The sequence below is a fragment of the Anser brachyrhynchus genome, assembly GCF_964034855.1.
Source record: "Anser brachyrhynchus genome assembly, chromosome: 1".
NCBI classification, from domain to species: domain Eukaryota; kingdom Metazoa; phylum Chordata; class Aves; order Anseriformes; family Anatidae; genus Anser; species Anser brachyrhynchus.
Genome location: NC_137694.1, coordinates 143,623,451 through 143,644,230, shown reverse-complemented (window position 1 = coordinate 143,644,230; position 20,780 = coordinate 143,623,451). Strand labels below are relative to the sequence as shown.

Sequence of the window (20,780 nt, the reverse complement as noted above, 5' to 3'; positions counted from 1 at the left end):
CTTTTTAGAAGAGCAAAGGTAGAATTTAAAAATTTTAGGGGAATTGGGTGATGAAGACAAGGCTTAAAATAATAACAGCACATGCAGTAAAACTTAGAAAGCGTGGCCTCCAGTGTTCTGCTTCTAAGAAAACACATGATCCAAGAGGAACTTGTCAATGGCTGGCAGTGATGCAAGTCTCCTGGGGACTGCTCTAAGTCAGGTCCTGCTGCAGGCTTCTCCTTGGTAAGAGTTTCATTCAGTGAGATGCTCTCCACTCTTATACCCACTGTTTTGGTCCAGAAAATATACGGGAACATAAATGTTTCTGGCAAATTTCAACCCTGCTGCTATGATCTCAGTGGGTTCTGAAGTTGGGGAGGAGAGAGAAAGCATCGCTGTGCAAATCTTAGTTTTTATCCTGCTATCTTAAAAAAACAATTTTGGCATGCTGCACCTTGCTGAAAGGTTCAACTTGCTGTGCCTGCTTCTGCTTGTGGTGCAGCGGCTTGCTCTTGGCACAGAACATGTGTCTAAGTGCACTGACAGGCTTGAATAAAATTAATCTCTCTCAATAGAGCTGTGGCAGCTGATTACCTAGCACAGCGGATATTTAAAATTCTTCAGGTTTCATTACTTAATGTTAAGCCCAGGTTTTGGACTCTGTCCTCTGTCCTGTGCCTAACTCTTTTGTTATAATACTGCTATTAAAATTCTAATCACATAGTTATAATATCCACGGAGATGGTCTTGAAGTCATTTTTAATGGTTCAGAGCATGTTACAAGTTACTGACGTCTTACTGCATTGCTTCTTCATAGCAAAATACTGCTGGTCAGCATACAAAAATGGTCCTGTATCTTTTCTCTGAATACAGCAAAAAACAGCAATGATAAGTTGTAATGAAACTGTAAATATGTGGTTTTGCCAGATAGACTGAAAAAGTAAAACAGCAAAACAACAAACTCCCCCAAAACGAAACAAAATAAAACAAAATCCTAAAACTCTTGATTTGGACGCATTCAAAATGTGTGAGATGCAACCACTGCAGAAATGTATCCATTTGTGAAATTTGCAAATCGGCTGGAAATTATTTTTCAGAAAGAGCTGTGTTATTAAAATTTGAATGAGTAGCTTGTAGTAACTTGCTTGAATGTGAACACTGTAGATTTATCATATGTTATCTTGTTATTGAATCAGGCTCTGATTGCAGAGGAAACGAGCAGTAAGCTTGCTGAGCAGGAGGAAGACCCTGAAAAGTTCCGAGAAGCCCTGGTGAAATTTGAGTCCAGATTTAATTTTCCTGAAGCAGAGAAACTGATCACCTATTATTCCTGCTGCTGTTGGAAAGGAAAAGTTCCTCGGCAAGGCTGGCTTTATTTGAGTATCAATCATCTCTGTTTTTATTCCTTCTTCCTGGGCAAAGAACGTAAGTGTAAATATGTAAGAAATCTAACACTGTGGAGAGAGATAAACATAACTGGTTTTAAATGCATAAAGAGTTAGGATTTTTATGAGAAGTAATAATTCTGCTCTTAAGTTTCATTTCTGAGATTTTCATTGTTCAGATGAAAGATCTTGTTTAATTTGGTTTTCACTTCATCCTCTATGTTTACATTTTAGCATTAATCCAGTAATAAAAACGAGAATACAAGAACATGCAGACACAGTTGCTCTCCAGTTCTTGTTCTTTTCACGTGAAGCAGACTTAAAATGTACCAGCCCTCCTACATCTTCTCCAACAGCTAGTTTTAGTGCCGAAAACAGTCAGTCAGGAACCGTCCCTCCCACATTGATGGGAACACACCAGCAGCCGCTGTCAGCACCGCCGCTGCGAGCGCAGAGACGGACTGCAAGGCAGAAAAGGAAGCGCTAGCTGGGAAAGAGAGCGTGGTGCTAGAAATGTGTGAGGCTAGCTGCGGGACTGAAAATAGAACAGGAAGCACAGCAGTGACACTGGTGCTGTTCTGAGTCCTCTTCATCCTGCTGCAGCTTCAGTGAGGACGGTAATATAAACCTGTATTACTGTGAATGTAGCAAGAATTTATAAATCAGTTATAGCAGTTAGGAAAACATTGCCATTTACTGGCCAGGTTTAAAATGGGGCTGGCTAGACAAAATGAGATTTAAAAATGAAGTGCACTAATGTAAATGTAAGAAAGATAGTAACTGGCAATTTCTAGGACTTAAAACATACAAGGACATGTCTAGAGTTAGAGGTTCTTTCTTCCTATTTTATTTCAGGCCAGTTATTTTGTCATATCTGCAAAAGGTGGCAGAGTTAGATTTAAAATACTGATAAGCTTGTTATTCCTTATAAATACAGAAGTTGAGCTTTATCTTTTTTTTTGCAAGACTGTAGTGGAGTTTCTTGATACGTACTAGATATCTGAGTTCTCTTTTAATCTCCTTGTTTTCTGTTTAGTATCAAATAATATCCTTTGTGAGTTGTTTCTCCTTGTTATCATTGCAGGCTTTTTCTCATTAAACCGGAGATAGCCAGTCTGCCAAAGCACACAAAGCAAAAATAATGCTTATTAGTGATAGATAATGGGGGAAGGAGGAAGTAGGGAGAAAAATCCTTCATACTGTTCCAGAAGTTTTGTTTATGCAATATCACAGATCATTAAATGATACTGGAAGTAAAGCATCACACTCTGTTATGGAAGGTGAAATTGCTTCTCATCCCTTTCAATAATAATTCATTATGAAAACACAAATGAAAGCCCAACTACATGTTTGCAACTTTTTACTTTGAACATGGAAAAAAAGCTGTTCATTCACTGTTACAGTCAGTGGCATTGCCTTTGTGTTCCATGCGTTTTCTTGGAAATGTGAAATCCAAAAAAATTCCATAGCTTGCTGGGAAGCATTACATGTTGAGATGCTTCCCAGCTCCCTGCTTCTGATAAGGATGATTGCTTCTGTTTGAAACCCAGTATTTTGTTACATTTATGAAATGCTTGTATTACATCGAATACTCCAGATTTACTATAGTTCTGTTTACTGCTATTTGAGAAGCTGCTACTGATCGTATGTAGAACAAATGATTTATTATCTTTCTTGTTTTCAGGTAGTAATCACAAATTAAATCTGGCTAAACGTGGTTTAGAGAATATTGCTAATAAATCACATGTATTGTGTTCTTTCCCTTTCTTTTTGGGGAAAAAAAACACACCACAATATGAGAGTTTCAATAAAAATAGTTCCTTTATAGTTCCTATAAAATAGTTCCTATAGTTCCTATAAAAATTCCCCCAAATTGTAGCCTGAAATCTCTTTATAGGCAAAGTGTTAAGTCTCCTGCTTCTGGCAAGTCTGTTGCCTTCTCCTTGTTTTTATTTTATGTTGAAATGACCTGGAATGCAATGCTGGAACCTGTTTTCAGCTTGTCATAAAATTTATGTGAGCATAGACTACATGGAACATATTTTCAGGACAAGTCCCCTTTTATCTAAGCTTCGAAGTATTTGCAGAACTTGGGTGGATTAGAATGTCAGATTTCTTGCAAGGACGTGCCAGGGTTTCTTTACATTTTTTTTTTTCATTAAACTTCTGTGTTTTTTTTTTAAACGTGGAAGACTTTGTACCTTTTGTCAGAAGTCGGGCCCATTCCAGCGTGCTGTGCTGTTTCTATGACAAACACTGCGCAGGCTATACATTTTTGACCTGCTTGAACAATAGCGCTATTGCTACAGGGCTGGTTAATCTTTCTTCCCTTGGCTGTGCCGATACAGATGGCTCTGTGACCATTCACAACAGTTTGTGTGTGTTGACGCAGCTGTGCTTTATTTAAGAAAGAAGAAATTTAACCTGCAAATAATCTTGACAGCTGTGGTTCTTGTAATACAGAAAAACTTGCTGAGGGTAGCTGCTTGTAAAATTAATGATCACGGATAAGTGTCATATACGGATGACAATGCTTGTTATTACTGTCTTTTTATTAACTTTATTGGCATCAGGAGACCAGCCAGGGATGTTAGGGAGTTTAGTCTTGAAGTTTATTGGCACAGAGAATACTGTGAAGCGTCCAACAGTCAAGTATAAATTTAATCTAAGTCTTTTTAAGTCTTTTCCAGCGTAATTTCTGTCCAGAGATTCATAGGACACATAGGAAGGTCACGTCTTTTAGTGGATATGTAAAATAAGTTGTCTGTGTCTATCTGATTTGCTGGAGTGTTTAAGTCTAGAGAACAGTGTCCTATACTTTTTCTTTTCCATAAACAACTCTGACTACATTTAAAGTTTAGGGCAAAGTCTGCCCATGCACCTTTTAAGTAAAAAGTGATCAGAACGGGAAGATCCCAATTCCTATGTGGTTTTCTTTGATGACCTCTTTATAGTAGTCTTAAACCCTATAAAAACTTAAAAAAACCCCACAAAACTATAAAAAACAACTATAAGAACCCTGCAAAAACTTCCTTTTGTAAGGAAGTTACCTTTATTTTAAATTTAAAATACCGTCCATGTAATTGGAATAGGCTTGCCACCTGCCTAAAACATCACTTCTGGAAGATTACAGACCCTTTCCCTATTTTCTTCCTAGTCCTGAAATCCACTGTTTCACCTGGTAGCAAAGAAGAAAGCTGCAGAAGTGACTTGTTAAGAAGTTTAGAGCAAAAGCTTACAGCAGATGTTCAACAGAGACAGACCTCCTCAGTCTAGCATTTCTTGTGAATATAGGTGAAATTTTGAGGGGGGGATTGATTCTCAGCAAGGCAGTCTTTTGGGATGAAGGCAAATGAATATAGAGTAATAGCAGGTGTTTCATCTTTTCCTTGGGCTTTAAAGATGATTCTCTCCTCTTGTGTTGTTTGCATTTCATTCTTAATCTGTGTATTTCCCAAATACGGTCAATTTAAACAGAATTTCTAACACACTTTTGGTCTTCCTGCAATGGCAGTGAAACTTATCATTCCTTGGGTTGAGGTCCAGAAGCTGGAAAGAACCTCCAACGTCTTCATGACTGACACCGTCCGCGTCACCACACCGAACAAAGAACGCGATTTCTCCACGTTCCTCAACATAGCTGAGGCATTCCGGATCATGGAGCAGCTGGCAGATGTAACACTCCGAAGGCTGCTGGATAACGAGATCTTTGAGCTGGATCCAGGCCTACAGGATCCTACTCAGATTACCAAGAGGTAAAAAGCAAAACTGTTCTTTGTTCTGTGAGCAGAGGTTCAGTAATGGGTTTTGTGGATTGCGTTGCTAGCTGGGTAAAGCTTTAAAGACTTACCTGATTGGGGAAAAAAAAAAACAAAACAGATTTTATAACATACTGTGGGATATCACAAAATTTTGTGTGCAAAATACTTTTTTTTCCCCCGTTTTTATTTTCTTCCTTTAAAATCACTGTAGTTTTTATTTGGTTTAAAAGTACTATTTCTTGTCGAAGGGATAGTAATTGTAAAATTATTGCTTTTGATGATACCTGATACGTGGAATGTCCTGCTAGGACTAATCCTACTAGGATTGCCATAGCTGATTTAGCAAGCAGTTGTAGGACCCAGAAAGACCCAGGCTGTTGCAACAGAGTAATGTGCTGATGCCAGCTCTACCCGACGCATCCCTGAAATGCATCTCTGCATTCCCCTCCCACTGGAGAAATGCACTGGGTGCTCAGGGAGAAGGTTAGTAACTGTTTCCCTGGCAGTAGCACAAGACAGAGGGTTGTGTATTTTTGTGAAAGGAAACTGCAGGGAGGAATTTTAGGTGGGCAGAATGTAATATCCAAAGTTGGAATTTGCCTGGGGCACCAGTGTTAACACACCAGTCTAAAATACATGTTTTCTGAATGGAGTGTGTCTGGAGTGCTTATCCACTCCTGACTCATACCATTTCCTGCTCTTCCTTCCTATCCTGCCAGAGGTGTGTAGGGAATTAACCAGGTGTTCCTTCCAGAGCAAAACTTAAGGAATGCACGGTGACATTTCCAACAAACAGACACATGTCCAGTAGCCATTATGTTGTTTCTGAGGGGCATTTTTGCCGTGGTGTTGCACGTACGTCTCAGCTAAACAGTTCTGCAGAGGTTCATAAAGGCTTTTAAAGCAATCAGACTTACTTTCCCTGTAACTTCATACGTACACACTGTTAGGAAAATGACTGACAGCAGTGTTTCATCCATGACACACCATCACTCGAGGTATTTGTTAGACTGATACAATGGTGAGCAGCCATGAACTTCCTCACAGGCTTTTTTCATAGCTAGGACTCCTTTAAAACACAAGGGCTGCCATTGTTTTTCACCATGTATGTGTAACTGGATATTGTTAACATCGCAGGCTTTTGGCCAGAGAAATGCAGTTTATGTTCTTTGAGTAATGTCTGATATGACTTTGAGTAATAGGTTGTATTGAAGCCCACTTCCATGCTTTACAACACCTTCCTGCTTTTGGGCTGAAAAGTTAGAACCATGAAAGAAGGAAAGTAAATCCAAAATAGATGTAACAATCTGGGGGAGATGCTTTCAGCATCTACTGATTTTAACTCATTGCTGTCTCTTCCCAAAAAAGTCTTTGAATCAAATATATTAACTGAATGGAAAAGTAACCAAACCAAACCAACCCAACCCAACACCAACCTAAAGTTACAATTACAATGAAAAGTATAACTGCAATAATATAGGGGCTCTCAGGGAATCAACCTGTAAGTTCCTTGTGGGATTTTTGGAAAGTAGTGTGTCTATTAGCAAACAAGCAACAGAAACCATCCCACACATTTATTCAAACAGGTTTGTCTCTTTCCTTCCAACTTAAAAGGAAAAAAAAAAAAAAAGAGGAGAGGCATGGGGAAGAGGAAAAGAGAGGGTGAAAATGTGATTGCTGGAGAATGGCAGGGCAATTTTTCTTAACCACACTGATGTGCTGTAACTAAAGGTAACAGAAAGGAGAACGTGGAAGATGTTGAAATCCTATTTCCTCTGTAGGAATTAGAGAGGTAGTGGCTGGATAAGCTGTTGTTTCTGGTGCCCTTTGTCACACTTCAGCAACTACTTTGATGTGATGTGATTAAGCAAGACCGTAGTTTGAATAGTAGATAAACTGGTTTTTAATACTAACATTTTTTTTGGGGGGGAGGGTTTTTTTGTGTGTGAGGTTTTTCTTTTTTTCTGAAACCATTGTAGTACTACAAGAACAATTATTTTCCACTTGACATTTTCCCTAATAATTATCTTTGCTAATTCTTGTGCGTGATTAGGAAGCACATAGTAGTGTATTAAAATGAAAGCAGTAATGCACACATCATTAAAATTATTCCAGCTGTGTCACATTAATGAAGTTACTTTAGATTTCTTTTGTTTGCTAGGGTGCTAGGGTTTCTTTTGCAAGAGGGTCATCCCAGTATCTTCATTTTAAAAATACATTTTTAATGTCATTATGGACTGTATATTATACATTCTGAAAAACAGAGCTGCTGCTCTCCCCGGGGGTCATCCTGCTGAGCAGTGCAAGGACGAGGCTCCGAGAGGCTGGCAGATCAGGCCAGCAGTCTGTGACACAAATCATATCATGGCCACAGTCAAAGAAGTTAACATACAAGTTTCCATGCAGCTTGATGAAAGAATAAGGCTTGGAACAATGGATTACATAGGGATTAATGGCAATTAAATTAATTGCCATAGGAAATGAAGTAAAGGTGTTTGATAACTATATATGCCATTTCTTGCAGACATATTCAAACATGCCATGCAGTTTTATGGGAATATGAGGTAACTATTTCTCCTTTCTAATAAGAAGGTCGCTAAAAACTCTGCTATACTTTTCTTGTACTTCTTATTTCCATCTCTTTCAGGACATAAGAATATTCATTGCATTCCTCAGATGTAAAGAGGAAATTGGCCAGAGCAGAACACAAGATTTAAAAGCTTAATGCTGGTGTCAGTAAGGTTTCAAAAGTATAATTTCCAGGCTCTAACCAGCTTGGTTTCTTTTCTTCACGTCTGACACTGAATTGCCAGTAAGGATGGCTTTGCTTTATATGAAAGCAAAGAAGGATTTTAATACTGATCTAAGCTGAACAGAAACTGTTTGAAGTATCTTGAATCATGAATATCACTTCAGTCTACATTAATTCTGTGAACACTGTAAACCTTGAGGAACACGGAAGATGTGTTGAGGAAGAACCTTATTTTATTCCATCTGCTTGGCAAAGGCAGAGTTTGGATTATCTTTGCATGTCATTCCTGACAGATGTTTGCCTAACTTGTTTCTAAGGATTTCCAGAAACATAAATGCCAGAACCCGTAGCAGTATTTCACTGCTATACCATTGTAAAAGCTTTCCTGAAGTCTAACTTGGATCTTTCTTGTGGGTTTCTGAGTCCATTGCTTCTTGTCCTATCCAGTACTGTGGAAGAGATTAGATTTTCTCTCTTTAGAGCAACCATTTGCGCATTTGGAGATTGGTTATGCATCTCCTTTTGCTCTTCTTCTTTAAGCTGCACTGCTCTAGTTTATCCCGATGTTTGTCACCCATCCTGTCTTTAGCCCTTCTGGTCCCTCTTCTCTGGACATTTGCCATGAATCCTGTAGGGCTTCAGGCATGCAATGGCAGGATACAGGAGTGCCCCCTGTCCCTGCTGTAGCCCCAGGACTGCCCCGCTGCCTCTCAGGAGCCAAACACTTCCCTGTGCAGCCTGGTGCAGTGGTCCTCTTCCTCTCAGCAGCATGAGGCTGCTGGCTCATGTTCAGTTAATGATTCCTTGTAACTCCTCTGTCGATTTTTTTTCTTTCCAGAATGGCTGCTGGTGGAGTTGGTTCCCAGGCTGTGTTTGTGCAGTGTACATCTACAGCTGAAAATACTTATATTGCTTTTTTTTTTTTCTTCACCATCCCTTCAGTTTATGAGCACCAGCCTGAATTCTGATCCTGTTCTTTTGCTCATTTGTCTCTGTCAGGCTCATGTCACATGCAGGTGTAATAACAGTGATCTTTGCTCCATCGTACGAGTTGCTAATGAAAATCCTGAACAGAAGCCAATCCAGGACAGACTCCCAAGGAGGTCCTCTCCATACAGCCTTCCACTTTAACAGTGAGCATTTGAGGGCTGCTTTTTGGGTACTCTTTTTCAACTGGCTTGGTACAACAGCTTTTCACTACAATCTAGTTTTATTAGTTCCTGTGTGAGGAAATATCAAGAGTTTCATAAAGCATGAACATCTGTTGCATCTCCATTTACAAGTCCAGTGTTCCTGCTCCACCAGGGAATTACATTGATTTAACATTTGTCCTGACAAGTCCACGTTGGCATTTGTCAGATGACTTTTCCTACCTTGCTTGTGAGAAGCCTTTCTTGCCACACGAATTAAGTGGGTTTTCCAATAAACAAGATGCGTATCACTGGTTGTGTTGCCTTCAAAATCACAAGAGTTTTCTGCAGTCTGAATAGCGAGAGCAGGGCAGCAATCATTCTCTAAAAGCAGGAGGTCAACTAGTTTGTTCAGATTTTTTTTTTTTCCTCGTTTCTGTTGCTCAACTTTATGCCATATAATTCTTCGTCTGGCAACAGGCACCGAGTGACTCAGCAGGGCTAGAATCCTGCCAAGTTGACTTCTGTTGGATTGAAAGCAGCGAGAAAAAAAAGCATGCGACAGCAAGGACATCATTTCAAGTGTCCTGATAGTTTTGGGCATTTTGTTAGTTTTGTGTGTTATTTCCTTTCATTTAAAACTCTTGGAAGGCAACTTGGAAGGGTCACACACGAGGAGTTATCGCAGTTCAGACTTGCAGTCCCTTTGAAGTGCCGGAGGCGGAGGCTGTGCGAGAACCCCACAGTGTGCAAGTCAGGAACTGCATTCGGAGAGAACTGCTGATTTTTTCTGAAAAGCAGGGAACAAAGCGATTGCATCCTTTAGCCTTTTGTGCTTCTGATGCATGTATAAACATTTGATCAACATATTTTTACATGAGGATGGCTTTCGTTCTTTTCTTAGGTACAGCTGAGTACACTACATTTGCTTAAAAGCCAAACCACCTTGAAAATTGTGAAGCTGGAAACAAAATTTCAGATAGGCTGGGCAGCAGGTAGAAAAGTTGTGTTTCTGTTCAGTGCTGCAGGTGTTGTGAAACTCAAAATGGAAGTTGTGGGACCTGGTGACATGGGACATGGGCTGAATTTGCTGTATCGTATTTAAACAATTGGCTGTCTTGTTTTAGGAACAAATGTTGTTAGTGGGTTTTTTTTGTTTTTTGTTTGTTTGTTTGTTTGTTTTTTTAACCAGCCCTAATGTTGTTTGTCTATTTCTGAAGGCAACCGATTACGATAACCCCTAGAATTTGTCTGCCTAACAGGAAATGTTGTCATTGTGTGCCACTTTCCAATAAAACCTTTAATCTGAGCCCACAGCAGTAAGTGCTGACACTACTTCATTCCTCAGCTACCATTTTTCTTTCTGGGGACACAACCTGCAGCAGGCTGGCCCCTCTTTCAGCACTTTTCTCAGGGTCAGCCATGAGTAAAGTGAGGTCTCTGAAGTGACCCTGTGTCATGAGGCATGGGGGACAGGCAATGCTGGGGGTGCTGGGCTCGGCAGTCTTCCCCCATTAGGTGATTTGGGGCAGGTGGGGTTGAATGCTGTGCCCTGGTGAAAGTTGCTTGATGAATTTACTTGGTTTCAAATATGGAAAGTGTCATGCTTCAGTTTAAAAACCTGTAGCTAGGGATGATCTTGTCTGAAAGGAGCCTGCAGCCTCAAGAGATGCAGCAAAATTTTAAACACTCAGAATTGGACAGAAGCTGCAGATTTTGGAGCATTAGAGTCAACTCCTAAGTAACAGACAATCTCTGTCTCAATGGAGCTTCCATCCTTGTGTATAAGGCATCTTTTAGCATGAAGGTATGGAAATTGCAACAACCGTGTACGTTCTGGTAGGGTCTCACCTTCCCAGCACAATAGCAGGAGAGAACAGCTCCACGCAGACCTGACTGCAGATGCTATCAGTAGCATTCATCTGTGCTGTGCAGGAATGGAAAATATTTTTGTGCTGAGTTAACTAGGAGGCATATCCTGATCTAGGTTTGTCACAATAGCAGATCTCTGCAGGCACTTATCAGAGTTTCTTTTGCTGTGGAATTTTAACTTTGGAGCAGCCTTTTTGTCTTCCTTCACAAAGAGTGTTTCTCTTTGTTCTTTGTGAAAAACAGGAGGCTATTTGTCTGTTTTCCTTGGATAATCTTATGAAGGAAGATAATGCTTCAGAAGGAAACGACACCCGAACGCTGGTCAAGTGGTGTGTCTTTTCTGTTGGTCACACAGACAGATCCGCCCCTCTCCTTTCTGAGTTTGTTCTCGATCGCCTTTCTCCCTCTTTCACACAGCTTTAGCTTTCTTTGCAGATGAAACCAAAATAAAACACACAAGTGATTTATTTGTTGAAGCAGAGGCTTCGTCTGTGTAAACTTCTTACTTTTAAACAGCAGGGATGGGGTAGGGGGAGGGTGTTTGCAGAAGAGGAGGGCAAAGGAAGGAGCAGAGAGGGAATTTACAGCTACAAGGTACCACTCCCTGCTGCACTTCAGCCCACGCTTTAAATTCTTGCAGTGGAACAAAGTCAAACTTCTTTTTTTTATATATATACTTTTTTTTTATTTTTATTTTTTCCCCCTAAGGTGAGTCATGCTTGGAAAAATTTACTTGTAAAGAAAATGATAGTATTTGAGTCCTAAAGTTTCTGGAACTGCTGTTGCTGAGCTAATAGCCATGGCCTGTTTCTAAGGGAACTGCATAGCTCAATGTATGAACTACTGCAGAATTCCTCATGAAAAATGGAGGGGTAAAAAGTCCTCCCAAACCAAGTCTGTGTTACCATAGATTCAGCAATGAAAGCTTAAGGTACTTCTTTTCTTCTTTCTCTCAACATAAATGTGGATAATTGAATGGAAGCAAGCCAAATCCAAACTGGCTGTAGCTGATGCTGTTATTCCCTCCTGAGTCTAAGTAACCTGTAATTGTTTTGCATTTATAACTGTTCTGAGGCTGATACCTCTGCAAGTCAATGGTGCAGTGATGTAAATCCTTAACTATTCTCTTACTGACCACTTTGGTAGTACTCATCGAGCAAATGTTTCACTTTTGAATGCAGGTGTCAGTCCCTGGGGTGATGTTAGTAAGGCTACTGGGAAGGGAAAGAAGGAACACAAAGCTCATGTCTGTTGCTCAACGTGTGTTCATCAGATGAAAGATTTAGTTATCTCCTGGGCACTGAAACCTGTAACTCTTTGAGGCTGGAAAGTGGTACAGCAGCCAGAGAAAATGTATGGCTAAGTAATAATAATAATAACAACAAAGCCAGCTGATTTAAATCAATTTGTGTTCTTTCATTTTCTAGTCATTCAAGCAGATGCTTTTGATCTATTGATAAACAAAAAAGTGTTGATGATGATTATTTTTTTATTTCCAACTTATTCTTTTGTTGATCTGCTCACGTAGGCAGTGAAGATTTCTGTGCATGTTGCTTTTATTCTGTATCCCTTGGTCTCTGTGAGAATAAAAAGAAGAACCTTGCACTTGGTGCCTTGATTTTCAGGGTCCTGTGATTTGCTCTTGATGTTTTTTCCTAAGGGATCTTGAAGCCAGAGCACAAAATGAATTCTTTCGGGCCTTCTTCAGATTGCCCAGGAAGGAGAAGCTGCATGAAGTTGTAGACTGTTCTCTCTGGACACCATTTAGTCGCTGTCACACAGCAGGAAGAATGTATACTTCAGACAGTTATATCTGTTTTGCCAGCAAAGAAAATGGCTGCTGCAATGTTATCATCCCACTTAGAGAGGTAGAGTTGCTTGTTTGTTTAATTTCAAGTCTGTATCTGCCTTCTTCTGCTTTAAGCATCCACTGTCATGTCACTTGATTCATCTGCAAACTATCATTTGATGAAAAAGAGTAGGATGCTTACGTATATGATGCCTACGGGATTGTTTAAAGTTTGTTCTGGGACTCATTATGGCATGAGTTCCTAGAAATATATATGGGGGAGTTGACGTGATCCTCAAAATGAAGTATGGGCAGGTAATGCAGCAGGACAGAGCACTGCAAGGCCAGAGTCTGATCCATCCAAGACTGCAGCAGTGCTCCCCTCCCAGCTCCACAAATGCATACATCCAACTCGATGTTGAAGGAGACTTCAGCTCAGATCCAATCTAGCAATATGAAAGCATCCTTAACTGGGATCAATGCTTAGAAGTGTTGATGCTTTCCCTCCACAGACAGACTCTAGTAAACCTGTGTGTACTTTGTAAACCTGTAGGGCAGAAGGAAAACGGGGATGTTCTGGAGGTAGTGATCAGCTGCCAAATTTCCATGAAATTAGAGACTTATTTAAACAAAGGGAGGATGCATGGGAAGATGGTGGGAGTAGAGGAGGAGAAGGGAGCTGTCAGTAAACACCTGCCTGATCTGCTGTGGATACAAGGCTGTTATGATCTCTTAATTAAAGCTTTCCTTTCATCCTCAGCTAATAACAGAGTAACATCCAAATGATATATATCCTAACTGTAGCAACTTATCTTCCACTGTTACAGAAATAGAAAACAATAAGAGAGCACTGTTATATATGTAATCAGAAACAACAACTGTTTTCTTCTGTTTTCAAAAGTGTGAATGTAAATGTTCTGCTCAGTCCCTCCAAGTCAAGTTGACCCTTTTCTAAATCTGATTTTAATCATCTCTCCCATTTCCTATCTTTGCCCTCAATCTGCTCTCCTGAGTGAGTGGCAAAGTCAAAATAAAAGCAAAGCAAATCAAAGCATAAACAGCTGGGATACGTTTTGCTGCCTGCTTTGAGCTTGTAAAGATACCATAAACTTTGGGTGGCAGGATGTGTCTGACCAAGCAAAGCCAATATGAATAACCACATTTAAAATGTACATGCAAGTGAATGCCATTTTTGTGCATTGTATACCTGCAGAATTTCGGAGACGTTTCTGTAAATGTGATGCATAATGTGTTTTCTGTCATGTTTTTGGAAAAGGTAATCAGTATAGAGAAGATGGAGGACACAAGTCTTCTTCCTAATCCCATCATTGTTAGCATAAGGAGTAAGACTGCCTTTCAGTTCATTGAGCTGAAGGACCGGGATACGCTGGTGGAGAACTTACTCCAGAGGCTAAAAGAAGTGAACTCCAGCAACCCAGTGCAGTGTAACAACTTGCAGAATAAGAAGCAGGTACTGAACTTCTGTGTTTTTTTTTCAGTTATGAATGCACTGTGTTTATCCATTGGTCTTCCTCAGGGGTCAGTTTTGGTCTGGTGATGTCTGATGCCTTCCTTAATGACCAATGCAGTGGTGTGGAGGGAGCAGTTGGGGCCAGCACCAAACTGAGGGGAGCAGTGGCTATGCTGGAGGACAGGACTGCCCTTCACGTAGGCCTCAGGAATCTGGAGGAATGGGCTGGCAGAGACTTCATGAAGTTCAACAAAAGCAAACGTGAAGTCTGACAGAGCAACTCTGTGCAACAGGAGAGGCCGAGGCTGGCTGGCTAGAGAGCAGCTGGTCAGCAAAGCCACGGGGTGTTATGGTGGACACCGGGCCTAGCATCAGGGTCAGCAGTGCCCTCTTACAGTGAAGAGGGCCAACAGCCTCTGGGGTTTTACCAGCAGGAGTGTAGACAGCAGGTCAAAGGATGTTACTGCTCTCTTTTATTCAGCAGTTATGAGGGTGGTCTTGAATACTGTGCCCAGTTTTGACTGCCCCAAGAAAAAAAAATGGCAAACTGGAGTAAGTGCAGTGGAGGGCCACAAGATGGCTGGGGCTGGAGCACGTGCTTTATGAGGCGAGGTTGAGGAGCAGGGCTTGGTCAGTGTGGAAGAGGGAAGGTAAGGGGGACCCAGTCATTGTCTCCCATTAGCAAATGGGGACTTGATTAGAAAAAAAGAAAGATTTCCCCTTCAGGGTGGGCGGAGCTGGACCAAGCTGCTCAGAGAGGCTGTGGGTGCCCTTTCCACGGTGATGCTCTGAACTTGACTGGACATGAACTCCAGCAACTTTCTCTGAGTGGCCCTGCTTTGAGCAGGGAGTTGAAAAAGATGGTCACCTCCAACCTAAATTATTTTGTGATTCTTTTTTTTTTTTTTTTCTAAATCCTAACCAAAGTAGAAGATTGGTACCTTGTTACTAAGGACACATAGAATTTTCTAACAATTTCTGTTTTAAAGTAACAACCCTTTTTCTGGCATATAAATGAATGGTGAGATAATACAAATAAAGTAAGGCCTTTCCTCCTGAAAGGTGTAAAACATTTTGATGCAACAGGCAAAGGTTAACCCAGCAGGCAGGCTGCTACTTGTCTTGAATATTGTTTAGGAGGCAGTTCTTAACCTTTTCTTATTTCTTGCCCTCCTTGGTCCTGCATTGCAGAACACTCCTGAGTTCGCATCCACCTGTGTGCTCGGGGACTGTGAGCCTGAGGGTCCGGGCACAGAGGCTGCGCAAAGCAAGGACAGAAGCGAATGCGACAAGGAGAGCAGTTACATGCTCAATGCAGAAGCACTGAGATCAGACTTTCATCAGTCGGGAATGGCAGGCCTTGATTTTGGAAAGGTATGTAAAATTTGGGGAAAGTTGTAGGAGGGTTTTTTCTTTATTTCTTTTTTAAAAAAAGGAAAAATACTGTGGTGACATTGAAACAAGTAACAGTAGTATAGTGAACTCCATATCAGCTAGAGAAGTTACATGTGCACTAAATAGGGAATAGCTGCTTTTCAGTTTGCTTGGAGTTTTTTCTTCTCCATCCCTTCATTCCTTTCTGGTGAATATTTATAATTTTTCTCCCTGTCTGATCAGTTCTGCTCTTCCCTGTGTGGTGAATCACATATGCAAAATAGGGAAAGTTTTACTTCATAAAGCACACTTCCCGTGTCCATTGGTAATGGAAATATCTTGCAAAATTTCTAACATATAAGACCTTTCTGTTTACAAGTTCTCACATGTATGTGATTTGTTCTTTTAAAAGATACCTTCTTGTTCGCAGTCTAGGGAGCAAATCAAAGAGAGTCTGTGGAATGACCATTTTGTAGAATATGGCAGAACAGTGTGCATGTTTCGCACAGAGAAGATCAGAAAACTTGTTGCTATGGGAATCCCCGAATCCTTAAGAGGCAAACTCTGGCTGCTCTTTTCAGGTGGGCACTCTTAGAAACTCTGGCTCTAGCCTTATCTGATTCTGAACATGGCAAGATGTTTAGGCATGAAATCTCCCAATGGCAATTAAATGTCTTTTGCACGGGGCCTATCACAGTGCTTATAAAGGACAGCTGATCGGGTACTGAAATAGGTAGAGTAAGTAAGTACCTAGGTAGATTGGTAAGAATTTTGTCTCAGGGTATGATGACATGGTGTGCAGAAAAATTTAAATAACATCTGCTTCATCTGTGTAATTTAAAATTAACGTCATGTTTTCATAAAATGATGTTCTTCTTCAAGGAACAATTAGATTGTAGCATAAATATTGATTTAAGCCTACTCAAATCAAATTACTGCAAAATAATGACATCTTAAAGTCGGCAGTTCTGCTCCTGCTTCATGTTGAATGCTGGCAGGAATAATAGAACTAAAGATGGAAGAAAACAGCTCATTTTGTCCATAGATCTGGCAGAGTCAGAAAGTTCCTACAATATGATCTCGAGTTTAGTCCTTAATCTGGCATATGACATGTTCAAACATTTGTAAAATGTAGTCCTTCCTGTCGTTTTTTTTTCACTTTGGAGGGTGTGCATGGTGCTGAGCACATCTTTCCCAGTAGGACTTTCTCCTGGGGATTTTTTCTGGTCAATGTCAGTATTAAGGTGTTTTGAATTCTGTTGCATCACATAGGCTTTGCAAATATTTGTTTGGGTTTTCAAGACATGTATTCTGCTGGGACGTTATTTCTTTTAGGTCTGGAGATTCACTGAATTCATGGACCTTGGGGAAAAACATTTTTCTGGCAACCTTTTGAGCAGAAATTCTCACAACGCTGTTTGAAGTTGTCTTAATCCATCTTCCTCTTCCTCTCTTACGGCTGCCTTTAGACGCTGTGACGGATCTCGCCTCCCATCCTGGTTACTACATACATTTAGTGGAGGCCTCCATGGGCAAGTGTTGTATGGCGACGGAGGAGATCGAGCGCGACCTCCACCGCTCGCTGCCTGAACACCCGGCCTTCCAGAGCGAGACGGGGATAGCGGCGCTCAGAAGGGTGCTGACTGCGTACGCGCACAGGAACCCCAAAATTGGATACTGCCAGGTGAAAAGCTCCTAGTGGGATAATGATGCCTTTTTTTTTCCTTCTTTCTGCTTTCTCAGTTTTATTGCCCTTTTGGGAGTTTATTTAACAGTGGTTTTGATAATTAATGTCTTTTAGTTACAGAAAATGCATAACTTTGAGTATTAAATGTGGTTTACTTTGAAAAACAAGCGTGCAGATTAGTACGCTGGCCTAACAAAAGTACTCCCTCAGCGTTCTGCAAACTGCATTTAGAGTTAGAGAAGGGAAAAATGTTTCTGCTGCTTCTGCTTTTTCTAAGGTGAGTTACTTGCGCAATACTTGGAGACAGTGCAAAGGGAGCTGGCCTGCATAGACAAGATTCATGTAGAACACTGGGACAGAAGTTTAATGAAGTTCTGCACCTTTCCTCCTAAACTGATGACAAATTATGAAGTACTTTACCCAGCTGTCACCGAAATTAATATTTTTGCATTCTGTGCAGCTCTCTGAACTATGATTAAGTTCACAAAAGTTCCTGATCCCCTATCTTTTTTTGACATACAAAAACAAGGGAGGGGAAAAAGCAGCCCCAAAACATCTTGCACTGTCAGTTACCTACTTTGCATCTGGGCAAATCCAGTACTGCGATTTTCTCAGTTGTTTCATATTGCTCTTATGAAAAGCAGCATACGTAAGCTTGAAAAACTTGTTATGCCTTTGTGTCTTTCTAGGGTTACAATTATGCATTCACTATTACCTTTCCCTTGCTGTTTTTGTCAGTCGTTTAAATCATGTTAGGCTACTTTTTAATTTTAAAATAGCTGTCGTTTATCTTTTGTCAGTAGGTTTTGCTGTTGCTAATAAATCCCAATTTTCTTCTTTGCCCTCGTAAGTCGATGAACATTTTGACCTCCGTGTTACTGCTATATGCCAAAGAGGAAGAAGCCTTCTGGCTGCTGGTTGCTGTGTGTGAGCGAATGCTGCCAGACTACTTCAACCACCGGGTGATAGGTGAGCTGATATCTCTCCCACTCTTCTTGCTAACATGCTGCACTGGGAAGGGGCAGCTGCATGGCACTGGGACGAGTAAGTGCTCACAGTTCTTCTGAGGTCCAGAAGCCACGGGCAAAGTGGTCCATCTGCTTGCATGCTGTGCAGACGGCAGTGGTTCCAGTCTGTTATTTCTGGTTCAAAAGGTTTGAACTGCAAGAACTATAAACATATGCTCAACTTTTATAGTTTGTTATTTTCTTCCTGTTGGTCAGAAGGAGGTAGCATTTCTGCCTGTTAGGTAAAAATAGATGAGCTTGTGTGTCTTGGTTAGGAGTGTTTGATATTAGAGACTCTAGCTTGTTTCGGACGGGCTTAGGAGAGATCTGCTGGGCTATTTCTGAGCTGATGTGTCTGCATTGCCTGGCCACTAGAGTAATTATAGACTCGCATCTAAAATGGCTCTTTCTAATGAGTGGTGTTACAAAGCCATATTAGATCTCTGAACGTGAGATGCAGTGTTAATAAATAACCCCAGTGCCTCTGCAGTGCATGCCTTGTACTGAATGTGGCATATTTTTGCTTCTTTGCAACGCAGCTATTTTTAAGACTTGTGAAAATATTCATGTAACTTGCAACTGCCTGCCTCATGCACAGAAAGAGAGGCTGAACTGTTTGACACAATAATTGCAGGTAGGCATACAAGAAAAAAGCATTTGTTCTTTGCACTCACTTTACTTCCTCCTCTTACAGAAATGTCTGATGGCTTCTCCCTCTTCAGTGCTAACCTTATTTTTCAGTTAGTGGTTGCCGTTATGCCACTGCTGTAGCAGAGAGGAATCTGGTCTCTTGTGAGGAGGTGGGGATAGGAGGAAGGTCCTGGCAGTAGTGATTCTGGGAGCTAGAGATGGTGTGGGCACTCCGGTGCTTCCTGGGGAGCAGGAGGAGATGTCTGGGGAGATTTCTAATAGTTTTCTTGGAGGATGGGCTTTGTAATACTTCCTGGTGCTATGCCACAGCACAGTCACTGTCGTGTCACAGAACTGGCAGATAAGGTAAGTTAAAGCAGAATTATTCCAAAGTCAGCTGGATGCTTAGGGTGCTTTGTGGTGTTCTGAATGTCATTGGCATTTTCAACTAGTGGATCAGGTACTGTAACTCTCCCACTTGTCAGGACTTTAGTTCTTGCCTCCAAGCATGATTTTGAACTGCCATCTTGATGACTTACTTCCATGTTTGTGCATCTTCTTTTCTTGATTTGAAAAAAAAAACACCACACAGCTTTATCTGTTCTTCTGCATTCCTAGATATCATCAGCCTAGGGCCTGTCTTGACTTCCTGATACCTTCAGTGCTTGCTGGGCAATTGCCTGTAAAGTAGAATTCTTTGTACCCAAATAAACTTGAATGGTCCCACATGGACGACCATATTGCTACCTTGAGTTGCACTTAACTTTGTTTTTTTCTCTTGCCCATTACTCACTATGGCTACAGACTATGCTGTGTGAGGGCTGATAGTCTTGGTTGTACAGCCTTTCTGTTTTCCTGTCCTCTGCACCCACACAAAAGGACAAGTAGTGCCATACCCTAAAAGAAATACTGCTGAGCAAAGGACCAGGGGGCAGCTCAGAACCTCCTATTCTTCCCCTAGTAGAACAGCAGCCGTGCAGTTTTGCAGCGTGGTTGCTTTGTTGAGTAATTATTTCTGCAGCGTTGATTTACCCTAGACCTTAGTGTGGCCAAATCAGCGCTAACTGATCTTCCCCACCCTGCCTCCTCTGGTTCCTGTTGCTTGAGTTAGTATTTTTGGCTTCACATTTCATTTAACTTTCTTTTTTTGATTTCCAACCAGCTCTTGTCTAAACTTTGTCTTGTTTTTTCCTGCATAACGCTTCCAAGACCCAACTTTTCCTCTTTATCCATGCTGCCAAAAATGTCCAGATTTTGATCTCTCTATAACTTCGGTAATCTCTGACCTTGGTACCCGTCACTGTGCTTTTCCTCTTCAAGTGTGAGTCAGTCATTTGTACAGGCAGAACAGCTACTGAATTAATGACCTTGGTTATTCCAGCCCTCCATAGCTCAATCTTTTCTTGGACCTTTTCTTTATGACATTCCATATCATTTTAATTTTTTTTTTAATGTTTGCTTTCAAAACTTAGGCAATTCAGTCCTACTCAACCTTTTTATCATGTGACCATCTCCCTCCTTTGGTTTTGCCAGCTGTGACTGTTACCTTTTAACAAGCATTTTCATCATTTCACTGCTTGCAAACAGGCAGGATTGGTACCCATTATCTCATACTTCAGGAATTCTCTCAGTCCTTGTCCCTTCTGCAGTGCATGGAGGAAATTATAAGCAGATAGCTGCAAGATAGAATCAAGTTTTACTTGAGTCAAGAGTGGAGGCAAGAGTCATACGTACCTGTTTCTCATGTTACCAAGACTTTTCCATCCTCTCCATGAACCAGCAGGCCATCTTACTCCACTTTATCTTTTAGATTGTCATCATGTTGCTATTATGATTTTTAAAACAGTGAAAACCTCACTTCATTTCTCTGATTTGCCTTTTCAGTCATGGAGAAGTCATTTAGTTCGCACCTTGGGTCATCATTTTTTGAATGGATACCC

The 20,780-nt window shown here is 40.9% G+C and overlaps 1 protein-coding gene across 4 annotated transcripts in view; it reads left to right on the top strand.

Annotated features, from left to right (window-relative positions):
• Window positions 1-20,780, top strand: part of TBC1D8 (TBC1 domain family member 8) — a 48,541-nt gene that overhangs the window by 17,070 nt on the left and 10,691 nt on the right. For 2 of the 4 annotated variants that reach the window (XM_080601541.1, XM_080601539.1), the window contains exons 4-11: window positions 1,179-1,407; window positions 4,882-5,122; window positions 12,543-12,750; window positions 13,948-14,142; window positions 15,334-15,516; window positions 15,947-16,097; window positions 16,986-17,200; window positions 18,055-18,172. In XM_080601541.1, the coding sequence (XP_080457667.1) occupies window positions 1,179-1,407; window positions 4,882-5,122; window positions 12,543-12,750; window positions 13,948-14,142; window positions 15,334-15,516; window positions 15,947-16,097; window positions 16,986-17,200; window positions 18,055-18,172 (1,540 nt within the window). Of the gene's footprint in view, window positions 1-1,178; window positions 1,408-4,881; window positions 5,123-12,542; window positions 12,751-13,947; window positions 14,143-15,333; window positions 15,517-15,928; window positions 16,098-16,985; window positions 17,201-18,054; window positions 18,173-20,780 lie in introns of all 4 variants that reach the window. The other 2 variants (XM_080601540.1, XM_080601538.1) reach the window with 1 other exon arrangement.